The 24608-nt window shown below is 45.4% G+C and overlaps 1 protein-coding gene across 4 annotated transcripts in view; it reads right to left on the bottom strand.

Moving 5' to 3' along the window:
• Nucleotides 1-1163: 1163 nt before the first annotated feature.
• Nucleotides 1164-24608, bottom strand: part of LOC144146850 (monocarboxylate transporter 12-like) — a 77742-nt gene continuing 54297 nt past the window's right edge. For all 4 annotated transcript variants that reach the window (XM_077678794.1, XM_077678796.1, XM_077678795.1 and 1 more), the window contains 5 exons: nucleotides 18025-18143; nucleotides 12746-12892; nucleotides 6298-6441; nucleotides 3668-4438; nucleotides 1164-1363 (listed from right to left, as the gene is read on the bottom strand). In XM_077678794.1, coding sequence (XP_077534920.1) covers nucleotides 1188-1363; nucleotides 3668-4438; nucleotides 6298-6441; nucleotides 12746-12892; nucleotides 18025-18118 — 1332 coding nt within the window. In that variant the 5' untranslated portion in view covers nucleotides 18119-18143 and the 3' untranslated portion in view covers nucleotides 1164-1187. The remainder of the gene's footprint in view (nucleotides 1364-3667; nucleotides 4439-6297; nucleotides 6442-12745; nucleotides 12893-18024; nucleotides 18144-24608) is intronic.

Raw genomic sequence — 24608 nt, 5'->3', positions numbered from 1 at the left:
TAGTGCTCTAAAAAACCCTTTGCCGCACAGCTAAGGGCTAATTCACTGCATGAAAGCATTGCGCAGGATCTAAATCCGTCGTTATACCGACTCCAGTTTTGTCAGGAGCAGCAAGCAATCGGCCATAAAGTATAAACGCAACAATATTGACTCAATGAAGCAACAATAGTGGTCTATTAAAGCGAAGCTCTCTGTGCATCGTTGAAGGAGATGTTGACCCAAAAGGCACTGCAGGAAAGCCAACTTTTTCCGACGATGAATAATATCCTGGGTGAAGTGAAAGCTGGTTGAACCGCGAATCTTTCTCTCGTCGAAAACCAATGTCTTCAAAATCCAAAGTCAAAGTCGAAAATTCAGATCATTACTCACTGAATGCATTGCCGGAAAGACAACATACACAATGGGTTTTGACAAAGGCGCAACAAGACCCCCCCCCCAACAAAAGTGCTTCCCATGGTGGGAGTCGAACTTGGGTCCCACGCGTTATTAAACTGACTTCTTACCGACCGCGCAATTTTTTTCTTTACTGCATAGAAAACGGCCCTTATTACAGCCTACAAAAGTTATGAGTAATCCAAGAAGATGCACATCACTGCAGCTAAAATAAGCCGTCCGTCAAACCTCCGGCAAGCAGACGCACGCATTCAACAGATGCAGCGATTCTGGTGGGTCACTTTGCGCCGCATAAATACTCCGCACCAACGCAGCTTGCTCCCAAAAAATGGACTTCGTTGGGCGAGGGGGTTCCGCGTGCCTGTCCGTCATGCGGCACTTTCATAAGCTATACAATTCAATCACAACAAATATATCATAGGGCCCTCCAGTAACATCTCGAAAAGACAAGAACCGAATTATATAAGGGGCAATGTCCATGTTGGACCGACTGAGCCATTCCGACATGGTCGAACCAGTTGAACGTTGACGTTCACTAAGGTCGCATGGCAGCAAACTTCGCATTTTAACTATCTTTCTCTTAAGAAAGGGGCTTGACATTATAACGACCAGTTTAGCTCAGCAAAAGCCAACTTGTGAGGCACGTGGCCCTCACCCCAATACCGATTTGTGAACCTTGCTACTCTCTAAACAATGCGCCAAAAACATATCGCCTTTACCTGTCCTAAAACTACTTCGTCATTGTTGGTTGTTTTGTAGAGTATTTTTCGCTTATGGGTAAGATTTTAGTACGCCTACATTTTTGTGGCAATGTCCTCGCCGGTAGCACGTGCTTCGCTCATAATTTTCTTTTTCCTCTGCTTCACTTCCCACGTGAACACCAAGATCCACATAATGGCGGCAAATGCAATGAGAGAGCCGCAGATGACAAAAAGCACGTCGTAGGCGCCAACGTTGTCCCTGAAGTGTCCTGCAGACAAAGAAAAAAAGCAAGGAATTACCTCGGTTAGTTTTCAGTGCGATGACCTGTGCTAAAATGAACAGCCCTAACAAGTAGAAAAATAATAAAGTGGTCAGCAATCGGTGGCAAGTGGACTTGTTTTTATATTTAACAGAGCAAAAAGTTTGAGGGCGGTTGTTGTTCGAATGTCAATTGACGTTAAGCTATTTAATACGAAAATGGTGTACTTGACAAAAAAATCCTTGCCACATGGTTCGTTGGCAGATATTGTTTCTTGCATCATCGCTTTTGAAAGTGAATTGCTAGTCACCGCCAAATAACCTCTAAAAACTCTTTCTGCCTTTCGTACAACCTATGGCGCATACATAGCAAAAACAATGGATGCGTAGTGACGCAAGTCTAGATAGACAAATTTAATGCCTCGACTTACCTTTGTTGGTATACAGGTGTCGTAATAGCGGCTATAGACCTGACAAGTAATACAAGGGCTTTTTTTATATGTGCCTACATATTACACTTGAAGTTATAAAACATTATTCGCTAAATTAACACCACACTTCTACCCATTTAGCTATGAAATATATTAGAAAAATATGCGGCCCCAATTTCATTTGTTTCAAGAATTTTAGCAGCACTCATTAATCTAGCGATCCCAAGCAACAACAACTAAATTAACAATATAAATATGCTTGAAACAAGGTGGTTCTTGAAACCAAACTCCGGTTATTCAGTTCATAAAGCTTGCACATCGGAGGTAAAAGTGTAGCTCGACTTGTGAAGTAAAGAATATGAACGTAAAGGCGATGACAAAAAAAAAGAAGCTTTTCAAAGCAAACAAGGTTATCACAATATTAGTTTTCTGGCTCACAGAGCTGCTTCAGGCTTGGAGAAGCAACGGGAGAGGCAAAATAGCCTCTTCCAGAGAATTCGACTGCGTACGGTGTTGGTAAAAAGAGTGATGTATAGCATTCAGACGTTAGTAATATTAGCGTTTCTTAGAATATAAAACAATCGTTACAAGCCATGTACGTAGAACTCTTGTTTTTCAATAGCGGCTAAACAGTCGACCTGTTTATTTCGAATGCATGCTTACCACATTCAAACCTACTCAGCAGTAAAAATTAAAGGGTTGCGGAATAGGGTACGTTCTGTTTTCGCAGAGAGCTTGCCACTAAAGCGCCGGTTAACTCTTCCATTGTGAGAGATTGGTCGCTCTCTGTCAGAAATCAGAGATAGGTGTATCCTACCAAACGCGGCAGCCTTGGGAGGATACAGCTGTTGTGTTCCATTCAAATGACACATTCAGATAGCATTACGCCCTCCCGCACGAGTCTTTAGCCATGGCCCCGACAAAGCAATCGAACGCAGGTGCCTTTCTCTCCTTTTATAGAAGAACGAAGGCTGCGGAGAGCAACTGGGGAACCTGCACCAATACTATCATGAGCACAATACACGACACCTATTGACCTGTAGCGTCACCTTTGCGAAGATAGTGTTTATCGTTCATTTGTAAATTATTTTGAATATGAAGGAAGAATATCTTCTTTCTCCTTAGTTTACTCCAGGAAGAGTTTATACCACGACAAACTTGTGGAATAAAAGTATGCATGCACGTACAAAAGTGGCAGCAAAATTGTCAACTTCACCCGTTCCTAAACCACATAGCTTGTCTACTCTGCGGGCTGCATTTGTACAGCAAGTTTACTAGAACCTATGAACGATTCTAGTGCGCAATATAATCTTATTTTCACACTTCCTGTCCGAACATGCGTCAGCTCTTTAGGCCTTCGCCCCTTTTGCCATTTTTGTCATGGAGTTTTCAGGTGGCAGTAATCTTTTTCTGTGCTTCAGCTCATGTATCAGTATCGTTTTCTTTTAATTGATCAGATTTAGGGGAAATACAGGAGGTTGCAGCTAGGTTTCTGCGAAGGAAAGCTTTACATCCACCTGAAATTCAGCCATACCGCTACAAAGGAAAGCTAGCTTTTCTTTATAGCCTTTTGGCTGCTTTTCAGCTGCAAGGGAGGTTTTCCTTCGCGTCGCTTTCTATTGTCCTTGTTTAAGTGGCTGGTTTATTCTTCAGTACGTTTAACGAGGACGGCCAAATCGCTTCCCAATCTTTATTAAACTATTTTGATACCTGTTTTTCTCTAAACATACTATGCCTGCTAGTAGCACTATAGAACCATAAGTAATGTGACACTCTTAAGGTAAGTTGCGTAAACTTTGAAAACAGATAAGCTTTTGCGGTTTGCTTTTACTTCCTGCTTTTTTAAAAAGATCATTTCATGGACTGCCACTAGACATACTCACCTATAACAGAAGGTTTCACAAAAGACAACAGGCCTGCTGAGGCGATGACCATCCCGTAAGCCATGGACATCCTTTCCTGTCCGAGGTAGGTTGCCAAGATCACGGGAAACAAAACAAGTCCTGTGCCGATGGTGTAGGCGATGACCGCTGCCACCGCGAATATTAGGCCGTGAATATAGAGGAAAGGCAGCAGGATAAACATGGCTCCTTGGGTACTGAAGATGAGCACAATGAGCGCCTTGTTCGTGAGCAAGCCGCGGTCCACTGCTGCCGGAAGGGTGAGCCTCCCGAGCGCCTCGGCGATGGCACCCATTGAAACCATGGTCACAGCACTGGACACAGCAACACCCCTATCCACGGCAAAGTCCACGAAGAGGGAGATGTAGCACTCGAATCCGAAACTATGGACGATGAAGCTGTACATGACGAGATAGAAAATGGGATGCTTGAAGACGGTGAGCCCGTATCGCATAGTTCCATGCTTATCTCCAGAACTTGACTCTGAGTTGTTGCCAACAGCGGGAGCGCTTCTCCACTTGGGGCTGCGGAGGAAGAGACTGAAGGCGAGTCCGTTCATGACGATGGCTCCGAAGATGATCAGAGCACCCCGCAGGCCGTAGGAACCTGTCATGTATTCCAGCAGCTTGGGGAAGGCGAACGTTCCCATCGTGACGCCGGTGAAGTTGATGCCCATCGCCAAGCCCTTGTATTTGACGAAATGCTCGCTGATGATTGTGGGTGACACGACGAACACCATGCCGGCGCCGATGGCTATAAGCAAGACGAAATATACAAAGTGGCGGTGTTAGAAGGCAAAAAAACAAACTCTATTCCTGGTTTGTAATAATGAAATTGGGAACGCTGGCGAAACGGACACTGATTATCATGTTTTCATGTCCAACGGATTTTGCTTAACTTTCACGGAAAAGTAGTTGGTAAGATGTGCAATAGACGTAGAAGCCCACTCGGAATGTTACGCGGTTAATAGAATTGGGTGTTAAGGGCGAAACTTGCTCGCAGGCGATATACTGCAGTCTTAAGGAGCGAAATTATTTGAATTTATTAGAATTGAAATAAACAACGAAGTGCTTTAAATCTCTATCCAATGAAAACAAATGCCATGCTGACTGACTGAACTGTTCATCAATGCTTAGCCGCAAGTGTTGAGCCCGGGGACTAAATTTTAGGCGTACGTTCCTACCGTGGCGTCGGGTCTCCCTAGGGCGGAATATTTGAAAATTGTAGAAGGGGCGAAATTATATTAATAGAAACTCCTGATTATCCCGAATGCTCATAGACATACGAACTGGTTGTTTCGACAAGGGGTAACTATAATATCCCCTAAAAAAGAAGCTTCACGGTTTTGCCTCAGCCAGTTTTAATGGGCGAGTCGGAACTTGGGAGTAAATTAGAACTTTTTTTGGGCCATTGACATATCGTTTTGATTTTTGACGAGGAATGTCATGCAAGTGCTGAAAACAAATTTGAGGTTTCAGAATAAGAGGCCTCTAAAACCACGCGCGGGATTTTTTGAAATTATACTCCTCACGTAGTGAAAAGGCCTCGTCGAAGACGTCAAAGTCCAGACGTAGTGCTGGTGCTAGAGACTGGAAATTTACGAAGTGCACTGCTATCACCGCGCATATAAGCTCAATGCAGTGAAATGCTGTAATGAACGCGCTAAGGAATGGAAGTGTGTTAAAACGTTCTTCCTTCAAAATTTCTCATTATATTGTACGCCATTTATGATATAGAAAAGGTTTTCGCTTTTAGCCCTAAAATGTTTAGAAACATCTTCAGATTATCGCCCTATCCAAGTCTTGGGGCTAATAGCATTGTGGTTGTAAGTTGGATGGTTAAACAAATTCTTTATGTATGTTCAGCCTGTTGATATAGTCTAATGCTCTTTGCTTTTTAGGGTTTTACTTTACCCCATTTTTCTTTCTTTTTTGTTTTCTTTTAAACCCCTTCTAGGGTCTTCTTCTCACAAACTTCTAAAGCAGCGAGCGAGATTTCTAAAAGTACGCACTTATCGAAGTGAAAACAGCTAAGACACGATTTCAGCACCCAACCAAAAGTGACAGACCTACAGAGAAAACGTCGAGAGTATATTAGTATTTGTGCGTAGGAGCTGAATAATAAAGCTGCATTTTTTAATGAGTTGTAACCCTAAGAGGATGGAAACTCTGAAATCTTTCTTCCGGAATTTTGGTTTATCACAGAGGCGCGCTACTGGTTTTTTTTTGTGTAGCGTTTACAAATGCTTATTAAAAAATGCAGGGTCTTTCCGAAGCAGCATCTAATGAGGTGACTGCAGATTTCCGCCACACTATGCACTTTTGCGGGTTTCTGAGTATGTGTAAGACAACTTGATGTAGCACCACATCGGCGCATCACCAGGTACTACCACTATTTCGCAACAATGTCGGGAATCTGCACATAACTGCCATTCGAACTGCCTCTTCCGCGTTACCTGAATGCAATGCAGCCTCTGAAATACGTGCGATGAGCCACATCAAGTACTGTGTTTCGATAAAAAATGGAACATTGCTCTTATACGCGTATGCACAGACCACACAGACGGGTATGGTACACATTTTTGTTTTACAAAAAAAAAAACGAGTTCTTACCATGTATGGCGCCCAGTGTAATCGTCATGAGTAAGATGCTCGTAGGGAAGAAGCTTAACATGGCCCCGACACCTGCTATTACGGCTCCCGCAATGATTACTGGCCTGGCATTGAACCTGTGGGCCAAGGGTCCAGTGATGAGTCCTAAAAGAGTGAAGGTGTTGAACACAAAATAATTCGAAATGCGCAATCTTGCGGAAGTGGCGGCTTCACAGCAAATGGAGAACTTTTTATAGTGAGATCCCTCATTTTTTCAACAGCTGGGATGGTGTTCATAGGAATCTAGATCTTGGCGTTTACGAACAACCTAGCCACACTTATCGTTAAATACATACTGAAATATGGTTTGTTTCGTATAGTTTTATTATTACCTGGCTCGTTGTGCGAAAGACAGGCCGTCTTCAGAGAATCGCGGCAGAAAAACAGCCCCCAAATTACTAATATCAATAAAAATCAATCAGCCCTCCAATGAAACGACAGCTATGGCCAAACGCGAAGCTTTCCAAAATCAAACGAAGCAACCCAGAAGCTGGCGGACCCATGTCTCACCACTTCACTATACACATTATGTATTTCTTATCGGGGCTGTTTAGTGCACTGCGATTGTACTGTCCAGTGCTTTACTGACACAGGATACCATGGCTTTCCCTAGCGTCCAAACATCGTCGTAGTTGTACGGGGGGCTTCATTTTCGGTCCAATTTTGCACGTCCATGCTGCCTCACCAAATTCAAACTGCTTCAACCATGCCAGAACTGCGCAGTAATGTAGTGCGCGAATTCGCCTCGCAGTACTATGTGTGTGTCAGCCATGCTGTCGGGACATGTGAGTTCCCTGCCTATTGTGAAGAAGGTGCCTAACCTAGCTGCGCAGGTGATTACGTCTTTTGATGACGTTCGTCTCTGTGTGCGATTTCCCAGTTGAAATGAAAGAATTTCGCTTTACCTGTGTGTACGCTGACAGTGTGGTAAATGAACGAACTTTATTTTTTGAGAACTTTGAGCAACATCTTAACACAGAGAAACATTTTTATTATTGGGCGACTTCAACTGCATTTTGTCATACTCAGCTAAGTCAAGTAAATAGTAGTACAGAGATTAAAGAACCATTGTTCTGGCTGAAACGTAAAATAACGTGACTTGGTGGACGTGGGGGAGCACTTGGAGATAGAGATTTACGTTACGCGCACTACCAAAGACGTGGTCATGCACGACCTGACAGAGTATATATTTCCTTACATATAATACAGCAGTGTGCAGCTCTGAAGTAGCAGCATTCTTGTTCAGACTATCTTTTGGTTCAAGTATGCCTAGTGAAAAAGCAACGAAAGTGAAAGCTGCCCGAGACTTGCGGAAATTCAACTGGAATTTCTTAAAAGAAATAATGGTTTATGAATTTTGTTGTGGCTGCAGGAGAAGACCCACAAAGCGGGCGCTTGGAATTGAAAAGAAGTATGCTGAGCTCAAGATGAAGAGAGATAGAGTGGAATCGTAAGTTAATGAAAAAAAAAAACGAATTTAATAAACGCGATCAAGGAATATTATCAAGCCCTTTTCGATTTCAAACCACTTGAAATGCAGTGATTTAAACTCAAGTTTATCGATACGTCGGCTTGTCTGAATGGTAAACAAAATAATGGCTAGACATGCCTATATCGATAGAAGAAGTTATAGATGCAATAGATAACCAAATCCCAGGGAAGCGGCTTCGACCTGATGGACGTACAACTACGTATTACAAACTGTATAAATACGACCTATCATTACTTTATTCCAGAATGCACAACGAAACCTATGACATCAAAGGTGCCTCTGCCATACGCCTTCACATACATTTCTAATCCCCAAAACGGATGAAATTGAAAAGCCAAAGAACGTGAAGCACTACCGGCCAATTTATTTAACCAACGTAGGCTACAAAATCATAATGAAGATTCTTGCAAGCCGGCTTCAAACAGTTAATGATCAAGTAGTCGACCCGCATCAAACATACTAATTTAGAGGCAGCAGCATATTGACAAACATACACATGGCGAGATGTGTGCTAGAGTTCACTGATGCCGATCACACCGGAGTTGCGGTTTTGCAGCTTGACCTGGAAAAGACATTTGACTGTGGGGGCCACCAAATTGTTTTCGGTACTTGAATATGTTAACGTATGGAATATTATTAAAGAGGGCGTCGTGCTTGCATACAGGAATTGTACTACTGGTCTGATCGTGAATAAGCACTAGGGAGCACCCATCGATGTGCATCGTTCTGTACGGCTAGGGTTCCCCCTCAGCCGTCTATGATTTATGTATATATTGAAGCTTTATGCCATAATATAATCCGAAATGACGCCGTAGAGGGCATTAAACTCTATGAGGTCTAAGTTAAAGGGGCACTGGCACAAAAAGTTTGCATCTTGTTTTTTTTGTTGCGATAAGTAGCTAGTGACCTACTTATAACATGTAGAAACCTCATTTGCTTCAGCGTGCGACGGTTGTTTAATAAGAGGCATTTTCAATGCGGCCAGTCGCAGTTTCGGTTTCAGCGAGTGCCGCGAAACGATGGATTTTGTGGATTTTGTGTGAACAAAGCTGACCACGTGACCGTCGGAGGGATATCACAGAGCGGAGCCGCCGTAGCACTGCCGAATCCGCATCGACGGCAGTTTCTGCGAATGCCCCCACGTACTGATCTCGTGAGGCGCTAATTAAAAAGTGACTGTGGATGTGACGCAGGCGCTGCGAGTGCAAATGCTACCGCGGCTAAAGAACGACGCGCGACGCTCGAGACGGTGGGTGGCAAGACGCGCGCTGGGAGGAGCCGGCCGGTCTGCCTACAGGTCCGCCTACAGATGTGTTCGGCTCAGCACTGCGGCGGATATTCGAGTGCCGCTCTCGTAAGCGGTGCAGATGACAATTTTTAATGCAACCCGACATCGCATCATTAACTCCTTTCTCACGTAAGCCACCATGGTAGGGACTTGGGGACAATTTCGTGCAGCGGTAACAAGCTATCACTCGAGCTACCTGCGCCTGCCTGGGCCACTTCGCGGCCGTGGCCGCCGCCTGCACAGCGACCGTGCGGCTAGCTCAGTGAGCTTTTCGTGCCTCCGGCGCGTTTTCGCATCCAATGGTAATAAACAGTAATAGAAACAGAGTGCCTGGAATCGCTGTAGAACTTTGGTCGCGGCCAGCTGCCCGATTAGCTGAGGAAATCACGGCGCCTCCGCCGCCAACGATCGGGTTGTTCGTTCTCGAGAGCAGAAGCTCCGCCCTCCGACCCTCCGATTGGAGGGGCGAGCCGCGCGAGCCGGCGCAAAACGCCGGTAGTGCGGAAGCGGCAAACACAAACTCGTGACGTGTTTGGATGTTGTTTATTTACAATTGCGCGTGGTCCTCTGCTGGCTCTCGGTTGCGTTTAGCACACTTCAAAACTGATTTTAAATATGTTCTAGGCTGTATTCGCCACTGATATTTTGCAGATGATTTATGTGTGTTCCCACCAATCTATCCCCGAAGTTATCTCGCCTTCAAAATTTTGTGTCAGTGCCCCTTTAAGGTACACGCTTATGCTGACGATGTGGCTGTTTTTTCGTTCTAGAAAAGAAAGCACCGCGTTGGTCATTGACACCGTAAATAGCTTCCGTGTTGTTGCCGAGAGTTTGGTAAATTCGACAAAACGCCAGACATTCTGGCGCGGTGAATGGCCGTCAAGTGCAGTGACTTTCGCCAACCTCGCCGGTAAAATATTTGGGTGCCCTACTCAAGTACTACCTGGATAGTGCACCCTACTGGCGAAATAAATTGCAAATGGTGAATTAGAGGGCGGAGAAATAGTAAGTTGCAAATCTGTGAGTTGTTTTCGGCGGCCAAAGCGGGTAATTTATTTTTTGTTGCAAAATTTTTTACGTAATGCAAGTACTACATTGTTGTAGACTCCTTGTAACAGTATTTCACAGAGTATTCGCGGCATTTCTCTGGGAATGTAACTCAGAAAGGTGCAGTCGAAAAAGCCTTTTAGACGAATGCGTGATGGTGGACTCGGGATTGCCCACTTGAATGAGAGGCAACTCGTAAGGCAATTTGTGTTTTTTCGGGATCAATGTGACCCTTTTCTGCGTACTGTGTTTCAGGCACGGTAAGCGCAGGTGTTGTCTGAGCTGGTGGTATCGCCTAATAGCATGCCAGGTGGCATATACGGATACTTTAAAGAAGTTGTTAAGGCCAGCGAGTTTTTAACTGCGCGACGTCCCACAGAATTTTTGACTGCTGTAACGAGCAAGTAATTGTATAGGGATATCTGCTATGTTATTTTTCTAGTACGTTTTTTGAACTTTATATTCGGTTGGCCCAGGCCAAAATGCTTTCAAGCGAGTGAAGCGTATACATCCTGCCATAAAGTCATCATTTTTTATGTTGCACTAAGGAACACTATCAGTACGTGGTGGCATGAAAGGGGGCTGTCTGGGCCGTTGGGATTAGGATGCTTTATGTGTAAATGGCCTGAAACCACCGAGTACGCATTTTTTCGCAGGTGAACGGCGTTTTTTTGGGGGGGCGGGGGGGGGGGGGGGGGGGACGTCCTCCAACAAACGATCCATAAAGATCTGCCACTGCACTCATATGTAATAAGGGGTTTGTGTGTAGAAAATTACGACAATGTACCCTTCGATGCTTTGTTTTCGATTTGTCTCTATAGTGGTTGGAGTTCGCGCATGGCCTGGCGCCACTATGATGCGGATGTGAGACCGACGCGATAGTGCTTTTGACAGAGCGCATCTTAGTGGAAGTGCACCGAGGAAAGTACGCCGTTTCTGAGCGGCTTACGCGAGTGACCAAGGTACGGTTCCGACCAATGGAAGCGTTTTAATGTTTTTTTCACTTCACCACGATCATTAATATCGTCAGACAAAGGGCCTGTGGACAACAGGTGACATCAGTGAGAGGCTGAAAGCTTCACTTAAAAAAAAAACAGACCACCTGGAGGATTCTATCCTTTACGCCATCGCTATTGCTAGTGCTCTGCTGATGAGCGCGTTACAAACTGCGATACTGTTTATTTTTTATGGTATTGCGCAGTCGTCTTTCTTTTCTTTTTGTTCCATGACATCACGCCACTATTTCAAGAGGCGCTAATGATGAAGCTCTGTTGGGCGCTGTATTGTAGGCGATTCAACAGATGGCGAAAGCTGTCTTAAAGCGTGTAATTTGAACCTGAGGTAAAGAAACACGGCGCTGCGTCTATGGCCAGCCAATCTCCTCGGCGGTGAAACTGGACTAAGGCAGCGCAACCCAATTTAGAAACTTTTCGGCGCAATATTACCCTTCCCAACACCCTGGGCACTAACTAATTCTCTAATATTAGAGAATTAGTTGGCGCTCTGGGTGTCGAGGTTGCCTGGCCCACTTCGTCCAGGCCAGACGAAATGGGTCTGGCCTCACCGGTCCTTTGGTGTGTGATTATTGTACGAGTCGCTGGGTCCTTTAGCAAACATTACTTCCTGGGTCCTGGGTGACCGGAGGCCAGGAGATGCTCCTGCCCCACGGCCACCCTGACTTCGTACTACTCAAACAGGGCATGTGATCTGTATGAAAACGGCATTGATTTGTACGACCAGCGCCACCCAACATGGTGGACCTCTTTAACGTCAACTGCTTCTACGCGTTGTAATCGGTTACCCTATAAAAGTAACACCGGAAATGTTTCGATCTAATGGACACTGTTACCGGGTCATGCACTTGTTGAATGCAATGTTAAAGTTGTCAACTCCTACCGTGCGCCTATCTGCGTGATCTGAGCATTACATAAGAAGCAATGCGGGAGCACTTAAAGCCAGTTCGTTCTAAATGTATTGAGTGTCCCCCCCCCCCCCCCCCCCCGACCTTGTGAAAATTGGGTTCCTCTGACTACGTACGAGTATGCCTCAATAAATAACTTTGGACTATAGGCGTGATGGTTTTCGAGAGAGGAGCTTGGAACTATGTACGCAAAAAACACACATTGTAATGCGGCATTCATAGGTCACTTAATTTGTACTGTCCTGAGAGCAAATAGGATGCTCCTACCATAAAACATTGTCAACATAAATATTTCATGACGAGAAAGAACGAAGAAACGATGAATAATACGAGTACTAAAGAAATCTGCTCGCAGTTTTGGGCCCACGCAAATACGCTCGTATATATAAGCAAAAAATCTCCACATCGCGTAAGTCACAAGAATAAAGTTGCGTACGCAACTGTCCTCAGGATTGCAAAGCTCGTATTTTGTTATCACCACAAAACTAGCTAGCCGAGAGAAGTATAGTGCCTGATAAAAAATAAACGCAACGTAGAAGGTATCGTGTAAAATGAAAGTGCGATATTCCACACACCATTTTTAAAACCTAAAGCGGCCAGTACACCCCTGCTTTAACCTGCACACCAATAAAAAGCAGAGTAATGGGCGAAATGGAGTTACCAGCCAAGTAAACTAGTCCGCCCATGAGCATGATGGGCCAAGAACCCTCGCTGCGGTTCACTTGAAAGGTGTCCAAGATGGCGACGAAGAGGAAGCCAGCGGAGCGCCGGCCCGCCATGGCGAAGAAACAGGACAAAGCGCATGCTCCTGCAAGAGAGAAGGCGTATATCAGAAGTGTTCCAGCTTTCTCGTGTGAGCACAAACGATGTAATCCAAAACCGGGATGCATTTTAAAATTATTTTTAGGCTTGTAAACTACATAACAAACTCTTCGTTGCTTTCAGCAAAAGTTCTCCAAGTCACCCCGTGGATCATTCCTGCCATGTGCAATGGGAATTGACGTGTAGTGATTGCGGCTATATCTCCACCGATGAACGTGCTCTTTATTTCATTTGTTTTGGTGCCCCACATCTGTTTCTGATTGCTTAAAGCTGGGAAAACGTCCCTACCACGTTGCGGAAGGTAAAATAATCCCGAAAATTTTAATTGAACTTCACCACTTAACTGCAGCGTGACACGTAGGTCAGACCGCACACTTAGGCAAAAAGGACTAAAAGCTCGTCTTCTGGGGGCTAAGGGCCTTTGCCACAATCATTACTCCCTTCGGGGACTAAATGAGAGCGAACGAACGGTTAGTCCGCCACCCGGTTGGTCCATTCCGATACTCCCCATGGACCAACTGCTAGAAGGGAGTTGCAGCAAACAAACCTAGCACAAGCAGGGATTGAACAACCAACTCCCACAACAGTACCCAAGGAATCCAATACGGTACCACTAAGCCAGGCTTCTTTGTTGTTTATAACCTGCTCTATACAGCAACACAAAAAAGGGGCATGCATACAAACACTTGAAGGTAAAAATACAAAAAGCAATACACTTTGGCCGGTGCAGTTATGTTAAAAACGTCTCATAGTTATAAGGGTGTCCGGTATGTGCGCCCAGCTGGGTTCCTCTTCCCGTAGTTTGAATACATCTCTGATGTAGGCAGCGCTCTCAGTGAAATAATCTTTAGCAGGCAGTCCATTTTGGATTTGCATGCCGGAGATCCATATGGGGTTTCCTTAGGCTATGCAGGCTCAGGAGCATGAAAATGTTCAAAGGAACACCCTCTTCATTGATGGTAAGCAAGAAAAGTATGCATACGGTGTGACTCGTAGTTCCGCTCAAGAACGCCCCAATAGAACACAGCATCGGAACAATCCAAGATAATCTGTTCGACTGTTTTCGGCTTATGAAAAAACGCAGACTTGACGTTTCACGGCACAAAAATCCCATTTTCTTGCAGCCATGATTTCACCGGCAGTGTACAGGTGTGCCGTTGGAAGAAGAAACTTCTAGCGGGTGGCTTAACCGGCATCTTTTTAACCCACTTTAGGACATTTTTTGCTGATCCCGCAATGTCTATGGATGGGCAGACTGGAACTAGTAGCGAACTTTCGATGACGTATTTATACAATTTCCTGCGTGGTACACTGCTGAGGTACTGAACCGCAAACCGTTCCTCTAGCAAATTATATCGCCCCACCACCTCTGGCAGGAACCCGCATAAACAACCACTTCGTACACCACTTGAAGAAAGAATGAAATTCGGCAATGTGTCTCGCATTCTTGAATCATTGTTCGTATAAAATCATCACTCTAGTATCTCAGGAAAAGGGATTGTGAAAAGAATTGTTTCAGAAATAAATTCACTAAGCCTAGTCTACCAGACTTCACGGAAAGGAAAAAAATTCCCCGCATTTCCCCGAAGGGAAGAATGTGAAAGTGCGAATGCACGAGTTGAATTTTCGCGGTTCGGTAATGTTCGCGAAAGAGAGATCACACACACACACACACAACTACAAAGAAAGAAATATGCATTTATTCACAGACACCTATTTGTGTTGTTGTACTTGATTGCTAGAGCGGATCTCAGCTTTGAAATTTCGTGTCAGTACTCCTTTAAGCGGGTGCATTAGCCCTTCTCACGCCCGATTCTTGGCCAATCCCCCACGTGGGTATGTGCCATGTCAGCGGCCAGGCAGCGCGCGCCCATCTCCCCCCGTTGCCAAGGAAGACGATGAGATTCCTGGCCAATCCCCCACGTGGGTATGTGCTATGTCAGCGGCCAGGCTGCGCGCACCCATCTCCACGTGCGCGGACATCGCCGGTGGACGCAGGTTCAGGGTCGCTTAAGAAGTGCATTGCACTTAAAAACTGGAGCGACTCTGGCGCTCCCACATGGAGCCCCAGACAAAAGAGTTTACGTAGAAAACGCGTATTGTTGTGCAGAGCACGCAGTACTGTGCACAACGCGACAGATTCATTGCAACTGGTGTCCAAATTTCTATTTGTGCAAGCAAATGTCACCGCGATTTGCGATTTGCGTTTTGCTAACGGGAGGGACTATCGCTCAGTTTGATTATAAGTAGAGCCTCAAAACCATAGTTTGATATATCTTGTAATGGACAATGAACTCGTCGCCTAGTTGGGAGAGGTGGCTGGGCGATCGGACGACTCATTTGTTTCCGCAAAAATTAGCGCTAACTAAGGGTATTCTTAGTGTTTACTGCATAGGCTAAGTGCTCAAGGTATGCCATGTGACAGCGGTAGTTTGTATGAGCGTCAGAATAGCGAAACAGACCTTATTTTCCTGCGTAGGCGAAACCAAATTCGGTGTTGCTTAGCCTGAATTCTTCTAGTTGGGGTTGCTAGACGATCGGGATTGGGAGATGCAACCGGATTTTACTGCAGCTATTTACTGCACAATGCAGCTATTTACTGCAGCTATTTACTGCAGCTATTTACTGCACAATGCAATTACGTACCGAGTGTAAAGCAAAAGATAACTTCAAGACGCTTAGGTGTAGCGAGCATTTTCAATTTGCAGTTGTCATCAGCAACTAATGCGTTTGTCTCGTCGGTTAAACATTTACATATTCATTACGCTTTGTGATCAAGGTTTACTCTTTTCACTAGTGTTTGCTGACACGCTGAAAATATTTGATTGGCTGTTATAACCTTGCGCGAATCGTATGCTACACAACGTAGTAACATAATCTCACCGAGAAGCTTTTTTCCATCGCGCTTCGCCGCTTCTTGCCATTAACCGCCGCTCGATTACCCCTAAGCGGTTTTCTAATAATCAACATTGGTATTTTCTCCCGTGGCACAATGCAAGGGACCCACTGACTGCAAAGGCTTGTGTCTTGATAACCTAAAACTGTCCACAGACATACGCGCGAAAGGGCAACGGTGACGACATATCAGGGGATCAAGGACGCAGCAAAGAGACTAAATGCATGCGTCTCGGCTTCCCGTTACCACCTATAGGTCGGCATAGACTAACATATAGTCCGCATTTGTGCGCACGGCGCACACGCTGCCACAATTACTCCCCTTGAAGATGAACGGTTGCCCGCGAAGACACACGGCCGTATTTTAGTCTTTATTTTGTTCCCGCTTGCCTAAGGGTGCGCACACTTGGCGCACGAAAAGCTGAACTAGGAAGCTGAGATCCTTGCATCGCAATAGAAAAAAACTCACGAAAGCGAATTTGCATGCACCGCCCTAATCGTCACTGCGCGTGCATCAGGTCAGGTTCGAAAGGGGCAGCTCTGTCGCCACAAAACCTTGGGAATTAACTGGAATTATTGTTTCCCTGTGAAGAGGTCATAGGAGTTTATTGTTGTCGAACTGCTGTTTGTTCTCTAAAAATATTCAGGCGGATCATGCTTCACGGTGGAATTCTGATGTAATTTTCAAAACGTAGCTGTGCACATGCGGTGGTTTATTGGGTAATGCAGCTAGTAGTGGAACACACCATGGGAAAATAGTAACAGCTTTATTCTTGCATCGGTCGGATAGCTTAAGGAAGCGGACAGAGGCACAAGCCCATTGTTTAGCAGCTATGGGCGGAATCGCTAATTATGCGTTTTGGCCGAGCGGTACACTGAAGCGAAGTGCAAATACTGCTTAATTACATTAGCAGTATAAAGTCTACAATGCGGAGATCATTGAGAAGTTTTACGGCCTGATTTAAGCCCTGTTTTGTACCAGAAACCGCCCTTCGAACCTTGTTTCCCTCGTAAAATGTACCCTACCTATTCCCTGGCATAGGCGACACTAGTAGGACAAGATGTGTAGACTTGGCGAATTTTCGCACAGGCACAGGTTTTTAATCAACACACAGGGAGTCGATAACAACCAGCAGTAATTGAAAGAAGAAGCTTGTTATACAAGGAATGCTATGTAGGCGAAAGTAGCACACACCAAAAAGACATTGCAAACCAGTATCACGTACTTAGAGTAAACTGCCGAGAGTGTTTTTTTTGTCCCACCGCTTGCGGATCTACTAAAGTTCTACACATCGAAGAACACTCATTGATTTGGTTAAATGGTGTTAACTGTGCACTGCAGCGTCTAATTAGTGCTTGTTGAATTCACTTCAGAGTGCCTAGGAAGGTGCCCTAAGTGCAATGACAGAAAAAGGACGAACGGACGGACGGACGGACGGAAGGATGGACGGGAACTGAGTTTGAAAACATCACTTTCATCTCGTTTGACAAAAAAACACACACAATTAAAACAAGTTGTACGAATTCTGATTGAGCTTTAAATTTGCCAAAATAAACACGATATTTCTTTACCGCAAATATCGGAAGTTTCAGAATGATGGTGGTTTAACAACTCCGTCTGTGTAGTCTGCTAGTCCCATAGATGGCTTGTTAAGAATAGATCCCGGCGTGAATCATGGGAAAACCGCATTCAAGTGGGGTCAATCCTTGGCCAGCTTTACTGTACCAGTTAAACTTCTGTAGTTTTCCGTGGATATTTAATAGCGGATGCGGGAATTAATTTGCTATTTTGTTTGTTACAACAGTCGATATATAAGTACTCGTGACCAGATTTACTCCCTTCTGTTACCTGGTGCAGCCCATCACTGCTTGCAAACAATTAAAGGACATGGACTGACCGGATGAGAGTTACAGAGAGCCGTCATTTGTTAATTTTTGTATGCTTGGCCACCTCTGCAGGCTCCATTACTCCCACTGAGCTCCTCTTGAGAATTATGTACGAGCTACTCCCGCTTCCTCACCCCTCCTGCATCCCACTTTGCGAGCATTAATGGCACGGCCAAGGGTTGCATCTTCCGCAACGCGGAGGCCAGTTATTATCTTGTCGTTAGCGTGCCGTACGTACTCCCGGGGGCCGCAACACCTGTACCTCGAGGCCGGATCACGAACAAAGGCATCACATGCTCCGCACGGGTGCAGTCGTTAGGAGGACGTGCGCCTTACCGGCTATGAGCCAGCTGTGGATGCTGTCGGGGCCGTGCTGCGGCACGTGGGCGCAGCCGTTCCATCCCCGGAGAAAACGCCTTCCGCTGGGCATGGCTGAGAAGTTTCAGGAAGGCAGGCTGCAGAAAGGGAGTGCAGTTCGTGAACAGCCGTGCAACGGTTTGTAGGATGGGAAACTAAAGAGTTACAACAAAATAGTCAGAAGCAATGAAGGCAAATATATGGTAACAATGGTTTTTGCCATGCCTCTTTTTTCAACATTGTGCGCTGTGCATTGGGCCGCACGTGCCCCGCGTACGGTTGTAATTTGAAATATAACAAAAAGCAGGTGGAGGAAAGCGTGAATTGTTGTTTTGTTGTTTGGGGTGGCGTGCACTTACCCCAACCCACAAAAAAAACAGTAAGGGAAGTACTTTATGGTCAATTTCCGACATTCAAGCCAGACCTGGGACCGGTGGAAGTATCGGTGAACGGACATATGTAGTGCGGCTTGGCTTGAGCAAATATTTGGCATTCACGGCCTGTTCAGAAACCTCTGGCGATACATTATTCCATCTTAGGCAAATATAAGTTGGAAGAACACAGTATACTAATCCGAAAATACCAGATCAACAGACTTCCTTTGTGAAAAGTCTGTAAATCTGCATTGACTGCTCATGTAACCAAACCAACTGCCCCACACCATGGCTCCACATCCCAAGAATGATAATTTGGTACGGAGAGCGGTGTTATTTATGCCAGCCGCGTTTTCTGTTTTTGCTCGAGCACGTACACCGTTAGTTCTAACTACCGCTATAACAGCGAATATACTCCATTCGTCGCGGGTCACTGTTTCACTGCACATAAACTGGACGCTGGCCTCGGTTTCTAAGGAGCACGAGAAATTCTGGGATGAAGGAATTCCTAACAGGATTCTCTTACTGAAACTGGTAGAAGGCTTGGCATGTTCCGGCACGCTTCGACGGCGAAGTTGGTTCATCAGTGTCTGAGAGCATGTGGTTAGTTTATTCGTGTGAACAACGCCAATGCAGAAAATTGCGAGCCCTTTTCCCAAGCTCCAAAAAATGTGAAAAAGAAAAAAAACAAATGAAGCTGGTATGGCAATGCACGTTAAATACATGTTCTCAGTTTTGTTTAAACGTGTGAAGATCTACCACCTACCACCCACGCATGCTCTAGCGCACTTGCGTCAACTGAGCGAAGTTTAACAAAATGGTTTCATGTTGTGACAATTTTCGTTCAATCGATGCTTGACAAGGAATATCTGTCGCATGAGGCACCACGCTACACAAATACTTTAGGACTGTGTTTACATTGAAGGCCACTTTAACGTGCGAATCCATATCTATAAAGAGGAGTGCCTGACTGACCTGGCGACCGACTGAACCAAAAACATCCAGCTGAAAGTGCTGGACTCTTTAGATACTTGAAGTTTCACCAGTGCATTTCTACGATGATGTAGAAGTGCACTAAGTCTGAATTGCTTTAAGTTACACCCCTGAGGAAGAACGAGGAAGCTGTGTTTATAATTCGTGATTAGTCTGTGTAAGAGAGAGGAAACAAAATAGGCGCGAAGAGAAACTGACAGTGATGTAATTAAAGCGCACGTGCGGCCGTTAGTCTCCACTGCTTTAGCGTTGACTAAACCAGAATAAATTCCTGGGCTCCCGAACGATTATTTTTACAGAATTTGTGGTTGAGAATGGTCGGCATGTCACTATTCTCAAATAAATCACACAAGTACTTCAGGCACAGAAGGACGAAACGGACTGATGAGGATATAACACTCCATTTGTGCAAATGGATTCCACGGGAAATTTTAGTGTCATCATTGATTACCTGACGATCGCCGCTTCATTCATCAACCACAAAGTATTTCGAGTAAACCTGTCACGGCTGCGGCGACGAGCAGACCATGGGCCACCCACACCTCCAACGTCTGCCCCTGTCCTTTTGCACTTGCTGGTCCTACTGCCAGAAAAAAACGGCTTTCTTCGGCAATCGCTGCTACGTAGCGGCTGCCACGCTCTTTTGAGAGACCCACGCTGCGAACTATATTCAAATAATACCTGCACATAAAAAATGGGGTGGCCGACGCTCATTTCATTTGTCATTTGATAGTAAAAGTGAGAAAAAGAAGCGGACAGAAAGGGAGGCTGCCTCGTTCCTGAAAACCGGCTACAACAACCACGCAATGAACAAAGATTCTTTCCATGCGCCATGGCCTGTGTATGAGCTCAGTGGAGGCATATAGGGTTACGTTAATTCGGCCACAGAAAGTTGCTTCAGCGCGCGTAAATAGTTACCGTTCAAGTTCAAGTTTATTTCACTTTATTGGATAACATAAGCGAGTACATAAACAAAAGACAACCGTGCTTAAAGGTTGACAGTAATCGACTGTTCGGAGCGAATACAGTCTTTCTTTGAACTGGATGAAAATGCGAGTACACGATTCGGCTGCGCCGCTGTACACGTGTGGCGCCACTATATCTTTATTGCCAAGTTTTTCCCGTTGAGCAGTTGCACGTGGTTCCCGTAGTTACGGAACAGCTGCTCTCGTAGAAGGGTGGTGGAACGTAAGTTGGTGCTGTTTTGTTTCAAATAAAACGCCAGAAAATATCGAGCAGGATCTGCATAGGTGATGAGTGAACCAACAGCATGGATCTAAACGGGCCATATTTGAAAAACGCGCACCGGGATTCGATAAATATTCAAATACTGGTCTGCGTAAATACAGGAAACATCTTCGCCGACCCTAACAAGCATGTGTCGTGTTCCTAATTTTTCCTTTATATTGTTTCCCTACTGCACCGCTATAGGAAGGCCTTTCTATAATCTGCTCTATAACCTCATTGGTGCGATTGGTGAGACGACACGCATCATCGCCCAAAATAAATAAATAAATAAAAAAAGGGCCCATCTCCCCGCGAGGGGGACTCGAGTAAATGCGTCGCATAGGGGGTGGGTGTATTGCGTTAACGTTTAGTGTTTGGGGAGTTCGTGGTAGTGAATGCGTTGTATCAGCAGCTTCTTGACGTAGTTTGAATGAGTCAAGGATATAAGGCGCGTTCGTAGCCTTTCATTCTGTGTCGGTTTTGTGGCGCAGTGGGAAGAGCACCATGTACCTCGCGTTCCGCCCACAGGTAGTGAATGCGTTGTATCAGCAGCTTCTTGACGTAGTTTGAATGAGTCAAGGATATAAGGCGCGTTCGTAGCCTTCCATTCTGTGTCTGCTTTGTGGCGCACTGGGTAGAGCACCATGTACCTTGCGTTCCGCCCGCAGGGTCGTGGGATCGAAACCAGGCGCCGGTATTATTTTTTTATATAGTGTAGGGGGAGGGGTGCGGACCTGTTGTTGAGAGCGAGGAGGTTAGCGTGATGCGGGAGAGGAGGAGTGGAGGAGAGGGCGCACCTGGAACGGCTGTTGCGGATGCCGAGGCATGCCAACGCCGGGTGACATCGTGAGTTAAAGAAATGCTCTGCATTTAAAAATAAATAAATAAATAAATAAATAAAAAAATAAAAATAAATAAATAAATAAATAAAATGACTGCGGCTTAGCTCAGGCGACTTTGGATATGCGAAGCACACGCTTTGCTTAGTCTGGTTGAGCCTTGGATTCGTTTGGTTAACCTTTGATGTAGCTGTATTGTCGACCACGGCTCAAAGCTGTTCGGTCCAGTGCAACGCTCACAGAAGGAGGCCCGGCGAACGCGGCGTTCGCCGGGGCGAACGCACCGTTCTTCTCCGCTGGGCGCGAGACGAGTCAAGTAGCCCGAGACGACCCCGAAGCGCGTGCTTGGGAGGCCGCGGGGGTGGTCGACTACCGATCAGCTGATCGGCCGCAACCGCGGCGGCACCCGTCGCTCGTACAGAGTAGAACGACTAAAAAACGGGGCTTGTGCGCAGCGGCGAAAGTGGACCCGGCGAATCACGCGATGCGCTTCGAGAGGCGTGTCACCGGAGGTGTGTCTGCGGTCAAAAGGTGAAATTGCGGATTGGCCGGAAAACCGTCGGATGAAAATAGTAAAGCTTTGCTTCAATAAATAAATAAAATATGTCCCGCCAACAGACACGCTTGTTCACCCTCCGTCCTTCGCATGCTGGCATCACAAGTTCATAGTTGCAAGGTGGGATGGGAAACGTGTGGTGCGGGCGGGCGTTCCATACGCGGAACAAAAACACTGGAGCGAAAGATCGCTAGAACTATGGAACCGGGTCTAAGTGGGCGGTTGCTCGCGCAAGCCGGCAGGCTCAGAGCGGAAACTTCGCGTTGCGAATCTTTGCAATACATCAACTACGTCTCTGTCGCAATGACGACAATGGGGGAGCGCTCAGCTTTTCGAAATCAAGTGCAACACCGAACGAACCAACCCAAAGGCGACCACCTGTTTCTTATCGAGACTGTTGACTGAACTGCGATTGTGCTCTCTAGTGCTTTAGTGATAAGGGGATACCGTGGCGCTCCCTAGCGCACAAGCATCGTTGCCGTTAGACGGAGCGGTGCATCTTCTAATTTTGCCCCTCATGAACCCCTCTCCAAATCCAAACCGCTTCGACCCTGCCCGAATGGTGCAGTCGGCATCATAACCCCAGAAACCCAAGTTTCGTTGCGACCACGGAATGCGTTTTGGTTTTTCTTTCCTTTTCCCACGATCATAATCATCTTCAGAAAGAGTTGGCTTTCGCTCGGTGCGTTCTGGATGGACGACGGACGACATCAGTGAGAGGCTGAAAGCTTCGCTTTAAAACAGAATATAAAATATCAATTAGTAGGTTACAGATTGGTCCGTCAGCTAACAGCTACCAAGTTCCTCTTGAGCTTGAATATCATAGCTCATTCAGGGCGTGATGCAAGAGACGGGTTAATACAAAAGGCATTTTGACCAGTTTGGGAGAGAAATAAAAATAAACAAAAGTGTAAATATGTATGGAATAGAATTGACCGCTTGGTTGCTTTCTTCGTGCAAATGTTGTGGAAAGGCGATGGTCTTCGACCGCCCCCGTTAAGTAACACTCCTCTCTTTTTTCTCTCCCTCTAATCCTCACCCTTTGCTTTCCTTTCATTCTCTTTCCAAGACGAATGCAAATTAAGGGTCGCTCAACTAGATTTATTTCGCATTTATTCAGACAATGTTTTTTATTATTATTACTGGAACAGCTCAAAGACATGTCTTTTAGATTTTGCTGTATCTCGTCCGTGGTTGACAGCATTTTTATCACTTTATTTAGTTGCTACCGCAAACATCAATCCCACGTTTGTTGTAATAAAGAGCTGTTACTGTCAGTTATGTAAGTATTGATGCTTTGGCTCACATGTCCGTAAAGTTTTTTTCTGCTTGCCAATCATGGCGTGCGACGCATAAAACGCTGCACGTTTAGTTGTTTGGAAAGATCAAGCCTATGTATACGCCTTGATCAAAATGTTGTTTCAACTCTTGCCTGGTTGGCTTAATATAGTGGAAAACAGACGTAGCAGAATTTCAACGCTTGGGTAGCTCAAGCAAGACTATCGTATTTGAAAGAGTACACGATATGGGTTTCGCACCAACTACCCTCATTGTAGTCACCCGCGCTTCAAGCGCATGCACCGCAAGCGCTGACTGTGGTAATGCTTTTTTTTTTCATTGAGACATAGAAGGAGGCGGGAAACGGTGGTGGTACCCTCACGGGTAGCTTTTCTTGGTCGAACAATCCGTCGTATTGTGTGAAATGTGTATTGCTTCTTTAAATTACAAAACTTCGTGGTGTCTTTAATGGCATTCTGAGTTACACTGGCTTTGCACAGAGTCCTCTTCGGGGTTTTGTAAAGTAGAAATGACGAGATATTTTGAAACTGAAGAGGTGGGGAGAAGTTTCAGTTGCTGAACCAATATGTGGACCATTAGGCGAAGGCGGAGAGAGAGTTGATCTTTTAATTTTTTGGGGTTTGTGGGTGTTTTTTTTTTGCTTGATTGGTAATTCTTTACGATCGATAATATTGGTAGTAACACCGAAAAAGGAGACGTGCAAGAAGTTAAAAAAAAAAAACTGTGTTTTCTATGTGACATGTGATAGAAAGGAAACACTTCCATGAAAAACACACTTTACCGCGACTTTTCGATTATGGTAGCTCTAGCCAACGTGCTGAAACAGGGCGTCGGCTGCTCGAGGATTTTACTTGCAGATATATTCGAGCGAATCCTAGCAGGTAGAAAGCACCCATTTTTACTTGTCACAGACAGAAGAATAACAACATAGAAAAAAAGTTCATGAAACGACAACAAACGCATGACCTTCAACAAACAGACCGCTTGCACCTGTGAAAATTGAATGGTCGATCTACAAATGTCGGAAAGATAAAGAAGTGCGGAGACGGTGTTCAAGGCTCTGACTACATGCATATCTTACGACCGGTTCGCCGGCAGCAAATATTTGGTACGGTGCCCAGAACACCGACGACAGTCGGAGAAGGTGCTGAGTGCGCCAAGGTCATTTAAAGCGATCTCCAACTGTACTTTTAAAGACGATAGCCTTTCTTGGGCTACTTAAACACGGAACGTTTGGTCTGTCTGCATGGCTGTCTGTCTGTGACTCGATTCAGC

This window comes from Haemaphysalis longicornis, unplaced genomic scaffold (genome assembly GCF_048455015.1).
Source record: "Haemaphysalis longicornis isolate Haplotype H1 unplaced genomic scaffold, Haemaphysalis longicornis Haplotype H1 scaffold_7, whole genome shotgun sequence".
In the NCBI taxonomy this organism is placed as follows: Eukaryota; Metazoa; Arthropoda; class Arachnida; order Ixodida; family Ixodidae; genus Haemaphysalis; species Haemaphysalis longicornis.
The sequence above is the reverse complement of the archived record's forward strand: the minus strand, read 5'-3'. Positions and strand labels throughout refer to the sequence as shown.